This window comes from Scleropages formosus, chromosome 7, assembly GCF_900964775.1.
Source record: "Scleropages formosus chromosome 7, fSclFor1.1, whole genome shotgun sequence".
In the NCBI taxonomy this organism is placed as follows: domain Eukaryota; kingdom Metazoa; phylum Chordata; class Actinopteri; order Osteoglossiformes; family Osteoglossidae; genus Scleropages; species Scleropages formosus.
Genome location: NC_041812.1, coordinates 9,637,838 through 9,650,514, shown reverse-complemented (window position 1 = coordinate 9,650,514; position 12,677 = coordinate 9,637,838). Strand labels below are relative to the sequence as shown.

Here is a 12,677-nt window from a genome sequence, read left to right as displayed (position 1 = left end):
TGCCCTCTATTGTATATTATATAGTACAGTTCACCTGTGCATGACTGAACCTTGGGTGCCCAATAATGAAATGACTGGACAGTGAGGTACATCACAATATTTTTTCAAAAATATATTAAATATATTTCAAAGAATTTTCAATAAAGGAAAAAAGTGGTTTGATTAATTGGTGAAATTAAACACAAAGACAAATGATCGATCAGCCATGTGACCCAGCCACATTCCCCATTAGTCCAGCCATGCGACAATGAACTGCAATAAGTGCATCTAAAATAGCAAGGGTAAAAGCCAACAGTTAAATAAGTGAATGAATACTTTGATAAGGTATAATAGAACCATTAAAAGTATACTTTATAATGATGAAGAAATAGTAAAGTGACCAGCTGGCAACAGAGGAGAGGAAAAGAAAAACTCCACACTGACACAGTGGACCGAATAAATGTCTTTGGGATCGCAGCATCCAGCAATCGTCTCCACCCATCATAGGTGTGAGGTTTACTAAGGTGATGGAGGAGCTGATTTAAGAGCTGAGGGAAAATGTCACAAAGATCTGCTGGAGGAGATAACTGAGAAGTTGACTGATGTGGAGTTTGTGGAGGAGCTGATGGGTAGAGGATGGAGGAGCTGCGTGTGGCGTTCGCTGGAGAACAGAGTGACTGTCTGCTGGATGAGGTGATGGAAGAGCTGACAGTGACAGTCAGCCCTAGTGATGAATGCCGCTGAGGAATGTCTTATTTTTCCCCTTAATGACTTCACCCGCTGAGCAGCAGAGTGGCAGTGTCCCACAATAGCTCTGTAATGAGTGGGTTCGCGCACGCGAGCTCCCCAGTCCCCCAGCCCTGGAGTCTGTTCCTGTTCCGGAGGGACGGTGGGGTCTGACAGAGTGCCTCTTCCCCTCCCACCCTGCAATTACGGCGGCTGTCGTGTGGCCGACGCGCGGAAACCGCTTCCGCCTCTTCCCTGATGGAGAAATTAAAAGGTTGAACAGACAGGAAGCCGGTATCACACACCCCCTGGCTCCACATGCCTCCGGCAGGCACAAGCGCACACAGGCATACATATAAACACATTCACACATAGACACACATGCCTCCGCTTCAGCAATCTTCATACGCTTTAAAAGAATTCACTTGGTGTCTAACTGTCCTAATCACACCTGGGCCTTCTGGGGTCACTGGGTGATGGCAGCTAGATGAGAAGATGATAGAAGAGAGTAATCTGTGCTCCTCATGTTACAAACAGTGTGAAATTGTGATATTTCAAAGATCAAAACATTTTGCAGTTTGTTTATTTTTAATCACATTTTCTTCACTTATCTGCTTTAATTTTCATCTGAAATGGAATTAAAACGATCCATGTTTATCCTCCAAGCCAATAGATAGTAAAGAGCACCCAAACAAAATAGGAATGTAAGACCGCCATAATTCAGGTCACTTCCTTGGTGTTTACAGCTTGTGTCTGGTGTTTCTGAGTGTCATTTATCTATAACAAGATGAAGGATGCCACAAATGTTTATGTGATGAATAGTTGACTACAGTATTGGCACTGAATGGGAGTTTGTGGAAGCAATGTATTTAAATTTGTAGTTATTTGAAATTACTTTTAATTTAGTTTGAAGTTCATAAAAGTATTAAAGTATTTTTATTAGCACTAACAAAAAATGTTTTTATAGCAATATTTGAGACTTTTACAGGACCTATCCAGCAAAAATGTTGAAGGAGTTCTGTATTATTGCTGCTTTGACTTATGACTTAATGGTAAAAGTGACACTGGAGTTAAGAACAAAACAAGTGGCTCTCTATATATATATTATAATTTTTCATAATTTATTTCAGCCTGAAAAGTGATACTGAAGAAACTAATTTAAAAAGCCATTATTTATAATTATTTGTGAGGATTTACTTTTTCATTGAGAAAATAAATAAATCTGTATTCAAAAAAACAGGCAAACAACCTCACCTTGATCAAGGGCCTGTTCCCCACAACCCCCTGTCCCAAATTAAACAATCCCCGTATCTATCACTATGTCTTGTCTCCCTTGGTCCAGTCCCTCATCTTTCTGAGCTGATCTGCAGCTCTGTCTTCGTTTGAAACCTCACTCTAGCTGCAGTACCACTGATAAATTTAAATTCTCTGATTTAAGACAGTAAAATTTTTCCAGCTGTATAATTGGGTAAACCGGTTTAAGTAGCTTAGTGTACAAACCTCACATTATAAGTCACCCTGGAGAAAAGGTTCATGTAAATGAATAAATCATAAAATAAGTGGAATCCTTTAGAGGTCATAAATTCACTGCCAGCTTCATGAATAATGAATGGGTTTGTATTTAGTTTTGAGCAACAGGTCCTAAACAAAAATATGCTTGTTGTATTAAGTACGTTATTTTATATTTATTTTGCTTGTATATAATATATCAATCAATTGTTGTCGCCTTGTTCTGAAACATATTGTGCTAAATATATAATGCTGACAAAATTCCAAGACCTGTAATGTCATTCAGTGTTGCGAACATTAAAAAAAAAAAAAAACTCACTCCTTGTCAATAACTGCTTATTCTAATGCAGGGTCTCAATGATTCAAAGCTTATCCTGGAAGCACAGAGTGCAGATCTTTAAATATGTAATATAACACAAACAAACTCTATCTGTTATATGCACTAAATACATTGTTATTTCTGTGAGGAATTCAGTCTGACTCTCACTTTGCTGAAATAGAACATTCCAGACTGGAACAAAATGAATGTTAAAAATACATATTAGCTGGAAACACACACACACACACACACACACACACATTTTCTGAACCGCTTGTCCCATACGGGGTCGCAGGGAGCCGGAGCCTAACCCGGCAACACAGGGCGTAGGGCCGGAGGGGGAGGGGACACACCCAGGACGGGACACCAGTCCGTCGCAAGGCACCCGAAGCAGGATTCGAACCCCAGACCCACCGGAGAACAGGACCCGGTCCAACCCACTGCGCCACTGAACCCCCTAGCGGGAAAATACTTTTCCATTTTTTTGTTGTAAAACCCAAGAAGTTCTTTGCAAAGGGAGTCTTTGCAAAGTTCCTTTTTCAAGTTAACCATTCTTTTGAAAGCATTTTCTTTAAAATTGTCCTCACAATGTGAGGAAAGCATGACCACAGACCATAAGCATGCACGCACGCACGCACGCACGCACGCACGCACGCACACACACACACACACACACACACACACACAAAGCAAATTCATAGTGTTCTTAACTGTAATGTTTAATAGTGTGATATACGCAGAACAGTTTTAGAATGTGTGCCCTTTGACCCCTGGGCTCCAAATGACCTCTAACAACACCCTTGTTGTTGTGCTCCCACAGGTCCTGGCGTGAGCCCCAGCAATACCCCACCCCTCCCCCACCGCCCACAGCTCTCTGACGCCCTTGCCCCCCCCCCCACAGCAGCCATGAAGGGGCTGTCGGGTAGCAGAAGTCACCACCATGTGGTGACCTGTGCCCCATCCTATGAGTCCCTGGCGTACCATGCAGAGCGCAAGCCCTACCTGCTGAGCCAAGCGGAGCCGCTACCGGTCGAGCAGCCGTGCTACAGCCAGCGGCATGGCTTTCCGTCCGAGTGCGTGGTGCCCTACGGGACCTTCCCACGCCGCCACTACGGGTCACACCATGAGCTCAAGGACGAGTGCCAGGCCGTGGTGCCATACACAGGGCCACCACCTCCCACCCCCGTGCCGGCCCCGACCCCGACCAGCCGGGTTCCCGTGTCGCTAGAGCAGCTGGAACGGCAACTTCCCGGGGGCCGAGATGGGTACCACACACTACAGTACAAGCGGGCAGTCGCGGAGCAGCGCAGCGACAGCCCTGGCCGGATCCGCCACCTGGTGCACTCGGTACAGAAGCTTTTCACCAAGTCTCACTCTCTGGAGGGTCCTGCCAAGGGTGGCGTCAACGGCAACAAGGCGAGCCCCGATGAAGCGCCACCGATGCGTCACCGCAAGCGCAGCAAGAGCCGCGACCGCTGCAAGTCAGCTGAGCCCAAGGTGCGGCCGCACGTCTCCGGTTACTGGAGCTCTGACGATAATCTGGAGCGCGAGGTGTGCCTTTTCCACAGCCCCTCAGGCGCCATGACCGTGGGCCGTCGGCCTGACAAGTCGCAGTCGCAGTACTTCGCGGAGGCATACAACACCATCAGCGAGCACGCGCTCAAAACGTCGCGCAGCAACAACGACGTCAAGTGCACCACATGTGTCAGTACGCCCTTGAACTTGGACACGCAGCTCGTGAAGAAGAGCTCGTGGTCGTCCACCCTAACGGTGAGCAGGGCGCGCGAAGTCTACCAGAAGGCCCCCGTAAACGTAGATAAAGCGTTAATGAAATCTGAGGCCTGTGCCCAGGAGCGCTCATGTCACTTCCTGCAGGTAGGCTCTCTTTCTTACACCTCTCCCTCCCTGGAGACCCTCCAGTGTCGTGTGACTCCCCGAGAGAAGTAAGTGCCCAACACTAGACGCCTTACTTTCTTTAGCAGGCCGACATCAGACCCATCCCGAGCGTTTCAGAATCCCGAACTCTGTATGTGTGAACCTTCATCTCCTTGCGTTCCCACCTGTGGTTTCCTTTGCGTCTTGACTCCCTTTGTGGTCGCGTTTGTTTCCATGTGTGCCTGTAAAGGTGAGAGGCTGGGGTGTCTCAGCTCAGATTGTCCTGAAACAGGGACTGGCGGGTGGTTTAATGGTTAGAGGAGCTGTGCTGCATTCGAAAGGTCCATTTAAAGACCCAGGTTTGAATCCTCATTCTTTCTATAGTACTCTTGATCAACCTACCTACCGTGAACTAATGCAGTAAAAATTTGCTCTGCTGTATAAATGGGTAAATTATTCTAAGTAGTTTACTGTACAAAACTAATAGTATAAACAGCGTTGCAGAAAACATCTGCATTATTATTATTATTATTATTATTATTATGAACCCTCTTAAACGTGAATGAACTGGGCATTTGTAATTGAATGTTTCCTGATGGACATGGTTTGCTGATTGATCCATTTAGTCCTGCCTCACTCTATAAGTTTGTGGTTCACCACTGGTTGCCGTCCCAGGAGATGATTTAGTGACGGCAACTTGTTGATTTTGTGAAGATTTAGTGAAGACATCGGCTTGCATCTCAGGCCTTTATGCTGCAGTTCCGAGTGAAAACAGTGAAAGAAACAAATCTTTCTTTCTGAGTCTTTCTGTGTTCTTTCCTTTTTTGAGGTCTGATTTCTTGTTGCCATGGTACCACTGAATGACATCAGTGCTGAAAAAAGACATTCCATATCAGAGGAAGTCGTTTGGATGGAAATGACTCTTTCTCTGACCGGTGATTCACAGGGAACCACAGTGACAGAGCCTCAGAGGGAAATGTCAGAGTGTGAAAGTAGCCCTGCAGTTGGACCTTTCAGTGCTGGATTGGAAAACCCTTGGGGGTTATACTGTGTTAAACACACTGAAGCAGTTGGCGTAGTGTTTTGAGTCATTGTATAAATTATAAGAATAATATTGAAAGTACTTCTATTGTTAGCAGCTCATCTATTAGTTAGGGTTGTCATCTTGCAAATGAGGGAGGACCTAGGTTCGAATCTCTACTCAGTGTGTAATAACCATGATCAAGGTACTTACTCTTAAGTGATCTGGTAAAAATCACCCCGGTTTATGAATATGTAAATTCTTGTAGCTTAGTGTACAACCTTAACATTGTGAAACAGAGAAAATTTTCGGATAAATGAATAAATAATAACATGATACTGTTTGTCTTGGGGCAACACTGGTGCAGGAGCTAGCACTGGTGCCTCTGCTTCAGTTTGCATTTTTTTTTCGAGTTCGAACAAGCAGTTAATGATAATGGATGGGTGCATCATATTCTTCTTAAGGGTTCTTCCTTCAGAGTAGGTCTTTCCTCAAGTCTCCAAACTGCTCCAGAATTCAGTCATAGTCAGCAGGAGGCATTGCAGTTACATTACATTTATTCATTTAGCAGACGCTTTTTTCCAAAGCGACGTACATCTCACAGAAAAATACAATGCGTATATACATTTTTACAGGATGTGAAGCTGTAACATGGTCGCCAATTTGAATTTCACTCCTTGATACCAGTGTTTTCTTCAGCAGAAGAACCAGCTGGGTAAATTATTCAAGTAACGTAGCACTTTGGAAAACAACAGCAGCTGAGCAACCTAGTAATAATCCTTCCTTCCATCCATTGTCATTAATTGCTTGTCCTGATCGGGATCATGGGGGTCCAGAGCCTATCCCAGAATCACTGGGTTCAGGGTACACCCTGGACAGGATGCCAGTTCATCACAGGATAGCCACATGCGCACGTACTCACTCACCCATTCACGCACTACAGGTGATTTAGCACCTAATAATAATAATAATAATAATAATAATAATAATAATAATAAGAAGAATTTCTTGAAAAATCAGACATCCTGATCTGTAGAGTCCTTGAACAGTCATGTCTGTGTATGAGAAAAATTAGCAGAGGAGGTGGACCACTGATTGAAAAGGTTGAGTAAAGCTCATAAAATTATGAGTCCCAACAGTTGCTGATGTTGAACCTTGGGGACAAACAGCAAGTATGTTTTTTCAATGAAGTTGTCTAGCTGCACCAATAAGGAAAACGTAAAATTCCCAGATAAAGTCACGTCACGTCACATCATTGTCAACAACCACATGTCCTGAGCGGAGTCACGGCAAGCTGGAGCATACCCAATAACGCAGGCTGCAAGGCCGAGGGGGGAAGGGACATACCCAGGATGGCACACCAGTCCTTTGCAGGGCACCCCAAGCAGGGTTCAAACCCCAGACCCACCACACACCAGGCACCAGCCAAACCCGCCGCGCTGCCACACCTCCCCCCGGATAAAGTGTCCTTTTTAATGAACTCCAGAGGCCGTTGTTTGTGGTCTTTTTTTGCTTCGTCCCTTGTCGCCCAGACAATGCAGTGATGCCATTTCCACAACATGAACTACACTGTTGCATAAATGTTCATCATTTTCTTAATATGACACGAACTTGGCTTGTGCTGTGGGCTTTGAATTTTTTTTATTTTTCAACACTACTTCTGTTCTCGGTAAATCTGGTTCCGAACGAAGGGCTGCGGATCTTCATTATGACACTGTCATCGTGATCTATAATTAGAAGACGCGGGAGAGATTAGGCGGCCCACAGGGTACCCCAGATGAGAGCTGGTGTGTGAGGAGATTGTTGGGAAGGGGGGGGGTATACTGTGCTGTGACACGGGGTGTCACGCAGAACCGCAGGTGACGCAGGGCCCAAAACGCAGCGGCTTGCAGCCGCCGTACAGGGTGTCAGCAGAGTGAGAGACGCAGGCTGCGTGGGTGGCCTGCTGGCATTGCCATGCTCCCTCCTCCGGCAGCCTCTGTGCGCAGCGCACTGCCTCCCGGCGCTGACGTCACAGGGCGCCCGCCGTTGCTGTAGTTACCGAGCCTCTTGATTGATCAGTATAATCTTTTGCAGAATGTCTATTTTTTGTACCATTTTCTCGCTTCCTCTTTCCTGCGTCGGCTCGACAGTGTTCCTGTGATGTTTCAGTGGGGTGGGGGGTGGTGGTGGCTGGGGGGAGCGCTGCACAAACAGAGACTTCTTCTCCCGGTCCTCCAGCATCCTCCATCCTCCATCGTCCAGGGCTCGCCGCTGATGAGTGCCTCGTTCTGTCAGGGAAGGCTGAAAGGCACAGATAGAGCGTTTATAATGAGAGATGCCTGGGCCGGCAGCACCTCAAAAGGAAGATTCGGTTGCCACGGGCAACGGAATGTGAGTCTTAACATTCTGGAACCGGAGTTTGAAAGGAGATTCCGAATGGAGAAAATAAACATCTGGAGACACGAGAACAAGAGCTTTATTAGCTGTTACTGCTTGTGCTGGCTAGCAATGAATATCTGCTCATCCGCATATATCTCTATATGTTGCATATGTCTCTGAATATCTTATACATGTTTTCAGGATGTATATAGGAAGTGATGGCATCATGTAGGGAACTTCACCCTTTTTCACCTCTTGGCTTTGGATTATACTTACCTGGACTCGTGTTTACACCTGAGACCATTTTTATACTTGTTATGTGTGCAGAAATATTTATTAAGCTTTGATAATACTGTTTTGGTAAATTCAAGCTGTTCTGCTGCTCACAGAAACTGTATTTTACATGAAAATCTGTCCTCTTATTTAAAATTTTGGCACTATATATATATATATATATATTTCTTAAAATATATATATATATATATATTTTGTAAATGTATATGCATATGTATGCTTAAGATGTATATCAGAATTTGGGACATTTTAGGTCATTCTATCCAGGTGAAAGTTATGAAGAAGAAAGATGTGGGGGGTGGGGGGTGGGGGTGCAGTGAACTTGTCATAGGAGGTTTATCTCTCCTGGACTATCTCGTCTGGGAATTTAAATCCAACAGGAAATATCGAATCTGGGGATTAACCTAATCTATGGATTGTTTCATCATGCGTGATGTCTGTTGTTGTTTTTCTTTTTTATTCTGGATCCTTTTTCATATTTTCTGGGTTTAATATTGGTCTTGGGATTAATGCAAAGTGCACATTAGATTTAGTGCTTTTCCAGTGCAGTGCTGCTTCCGTGCAAAGTCCACTTTGGAGTTATGCAAGTGAGCTGTGGAGCAGCGTAATGAGCGCTAGCATGTATCAACACTATGACTAATTGTGCTTGCTTATTTTGGACTCGGCACGGAATCCTACTCTTATTTCCAGCCTGTTCCGGTTGTACTAGCGGGGATGTTTGTGTGTCTGTGTGGGGGGGTGAATCATACTGCTTTTTGATCGCCTCGCTTCCCAGTGTTGTCCTCCCTGCTGTGTTTCCTGTGTCTCAGCCTTGGGCCAGGGCTCCTCAGCCGCTGTCCCGCAGGCCATGCGTCATCCGCAGGCGCCGGTCCGTCTTATTGAGCTCCCCTTTGATCTGGCCTCGACTTAGTCGGCGGTTCGATGAGAGCCAGTGAGCTTGCTGGACAGCAGTCCTCTCATGGGAGACACTGCTGCCGTGGTCCTTGTCTCCTGTTAGGAGCTATACGTATCACTGTCTTTGCTTCAGATCAGATTTTTAATTGAAACTTATCAAGAGTTAGGGTCTGTTTCTTCTGTTAAAAAGCTGGGTACGTTGACTCGTCACGTTTATGAATAGCTGAGCTGCAAGATTTTGGAGATACAAACATTTTTCTGTTTTTGTTATTTTAAATTGTATCTTCCCCATCTGTTTTCTAAAATTGTGTGTTTACAGCTTGTATCTGGTGTTCCTGAGTGTCATGATCAATAATAACATCATGAAAGAAGCATGAATTGAATCCATCAACAGTCAGCGTGGACTCATATGAGTAATTTTAGATTAGTGTTAATTTTAAAGTTTTAAAAAAAATTGAAATAAGAAGTCTTACAAAGTATTTTATTTCTGATAGATTTTTACACAGCCTATCCAATGAATGAAGTGTATTATTCTTTAAGTGAAAGTGACTTAGTGATAAATATGTGTATGAATGAAATGGGTTACGAAGAGACTTCTGTTCGCAGTTGTCTGTAAACGGGGAGCCAGTGTACGCCTTTTTAAAGGAGTTATAGTGGAGTCCTGAGTTCAGGGTCAGAGGAGTGGTTCTCATGCTAGAGCAAAGCCTTGGCTATACTGGCTGATGAGCAAGTCACCAGGCACGTGGCTAAGGGTTACACAGACCATGACTTTTTGCTCAACACAGTCCTGCCTCTCGTAAAGCGGCACATTGTTCCCATGTTCTACAAAATGGGTTTTAGACTCTGGAGCCACATAACCACTGGACAATCATTCAAGGCATCTCATGCTGCATAAAAATGCGTTTTCATTTTTTAGTGCAACTTTTAGCTGAGGATGTCCCGTGGAAAGCACTGAGAAGTGGGTTCTTAATAAAAGCTTTCTCTAAAATATATATTATTTAACATCTTCCATTTTCTTCAGAAAACCACTTTTTTTTTTTTTTTGTCTTATAGTCCTATGACAATTTTGTTTAAAGTCTATTTATTCGTTTATTTTTCATCGAGGTTGCAGACTAGTATTCTGTCATTGTAGCAGGTGTAAGATCTGCCGTCCAGAGGTCTTAGCTGTGTCGTCCGTTGCACTTCCATTGAACCAGCAGCCCACTAGTGTGTGTCTTGGTTCCCTCAAAGAGCTCACCGTGGTAAACTCGAGTGCTGTTCCAGAAAAGTGTTCCATTTGGATACCGCTATTTCTGCAGCCACGCACACACGCAATGTGCACCGTGACTGATGCCGTAACCACGCAACGGCCCGCAGCTCTGCGCTATAATTACTTGAGCCCTGAATTGTGGAGAGGACCCCACTAATGGAATAAGACTCATTAGCACTGGGTTAGCTAGCACCTAATAAGATCGCTGTGAACCCAATACCAATTCGTCAGGTGCAGGCCTCTGTGCCACTCTGCAAAAGTGCAGCCTCCCTTATCACATGTGACTTCTCCACCACAATTTCAGCTCTTACTGATTAGCTTCAGCACACATTTAAATGACATGATGTGATTTGCCACTTACAGCGGAACTTTACTATGAAATATCAAATCAAATAAGGATGAGCAGAAAGGTGTCCGATAAAAGGATAAGAGTACAGTAGAATATGCCCATATTATGATAGTTTATGTGACATTACTTTGATTTATATTTATCTGTTTGTCTGATGCTTTTCTCCAAAGCTGCTTAAGACATTTAGCTTCTAACAATAATTAATCAGTTTATACTGGTGTTTTTTTTTACTATTTTAATTCAATGGGGGGGGCATGGTGGTGCAGCGGGTTTGGCTGAGGCCTGCTCTGTGGTAGGTCTGTGGCTCAAGCCCTGCTTGGGGTGCCTGGTGGCGAACTGGCATCCCCTCTGAGGTGTGTCCCCCCCCTCGGCCTTGCACCCTGCGTTGCCGGGCTAGGCTCCGACTTGCTGTGGCCCCACTTGGGACAAGGAGTTGTAGATATTGTGTGTGTGTATTAATGCAGAGTAAGCAAGCTGCTCTATGGTACAAATACAGGAGGTCGGATTGGACTCTTGCTCTTTTGAATGCAAGACAGTGTCTCTAACCACTATGCCACCTGCTGATTTATGCTGAGATAACACTTTAGGCCAAGCAGCATGTTTTACCCATTCTTCATAGGTGTGTCTGAGTGAATTCAAGAGACCCTCACTCTCCAAATGTGACATAGTTGAGTCTGATTTGTGCCAAAATGATGGTAGTGGTAGTCATACAAGGGTAAGAAATGGCTTCCATGTGTGATGAAATGAGTTTGAGAGTTTGAGTCTTTTTTTTGTTGCATGAGCTGTGAAAATAGTCTAATTAGAAAGTAATAGATGTTTGACGTTTGTCCATCAAGATCACCACCATTTACCAAAAGTACAGAAAATGGGATTGGTTAATGACTATGAGGGATGTGTGTCTTCTGGCTGGATCTTCTTCTCAGCTGTGTGTCCAAGCAATCACCGTGGACCAGGAGCCACAATGATTTTAGAAGGGTCCTTGCAAGGGCAGATAAATAATCAAACAATGTAGCCTGTGCTAAGCCACACCCTTTCAGTAACAACGGGGAGGATGATGTGTTGTGGGGGCAAATGATGATGAGTCCGAGGTTCTTATCATCCTGACCTGCTGCTGTTGGTGTCATACTCCTCCAACCCCTACACACCCATGTCTGCAGGTGCCCCAGGATGAGTGGACTGGCTTCCCGTCGATAGGAAGGGACGATGACATTCCGTGCCGGCGCATGCGCAGCGGCAGCTACGTCAAAGCCATGGCGGACGATGACAGTGGCGACTCCGATGGCAGCCCGCAGCCCTCACCCAAAGTGCAAGCACGGCGGGCCAGCTATCTGAAGGCCACACAGCCCTCTCTCACTGAGATGACCACCCTCAAGTAAGCACCACCCCCTTTGTCATCAAAATGACATCTCTCAAATAAGCTCCACCCCCCTTTTCAGTAAAATGGCAACTCCCGAGTAAGCCCCTCCCACACACTCAGTTAACTGGCTGGCCTCAAATAAACCCTGGCCCTCGAATCAGCAAAATGGCATCTACATTTAAGTTTAACGTCCTAACTCAGCAAAACGACCACCCTCAAATAAGCCCCGCCCTCAAAGGCAGCCCATCAAGGTGTTGCTCGTGTCATGGAATCAGTACTTTTCGTTAAGAATTCTCTGAATAAATAGGGCAGCAAGATGCCTGACAGGTGAACAACCACTCGCAGGAAATGGGCAGATCAGCTGTGCTGCACCTCAGCAGAGCATCTTCATGGCTTAGCTGGGGAAAAAAAAAACAGCCGTGATTCTTCGCACCATTTCGCCTGGAACGAGTACACATAGCTGGCAGGCTAAAGTGTTAGCACTGGGCCTCGGCGGCACGGCAGGAAGTTACATCACCACACTCGACGCGGGACGATCGGGGTGAATAATCACACAGACCGTTGCCAGAAAAGCGCTCATTTACTTTAATTTGCAAAAAAGTATCCTTAATATTTATGGGAGTTACAATGGGAATTACAAAACCTTACAGAGCAGTTTTATTCTCTGTAATCGGGAAAATAATAAGAAACATTTTCTCTAAAATTCCTTGATTCAACAGGTACCTCACTACATAGAACCCATTA

General features: G+C 45.0%; 1 protein-coding gene across 3 annotated transcripts in view; it reads left to right on the top strand.

Annotated features, from left to right (window-relative positions):
- dlgap1a (discs, large (Drosophila) homolog-associated protein 1a) overlaps window positions 1-12,677 on the top strand; it is a 69,399-nt gene that overhangs the window by 37,425 nt on the left and 19,297 nt on the right. For 2 of the 3 annotated variants that reach the window (XM_029253757.1, XM_018757458.2), the window contains exons 3-4: window positions 3,354-4,408; window positions 11,734-11,948. In XM_029253757.1, coding sequence (XP_029109590.1) covers window positions 3,440-4,408; window positions 11,734-11,948 — 1,184 coding nt within the window. In that variant the 5' untranslated portion in view covers window positions 3,354-3,439. The remainder of the gene's footprint in view (window positions 1-3,353; window positions 4,409-11,733; window positions 11,949-12,677) is intronic. The other variant, XM_029253758.1, reaches the window with a different exon arrangement.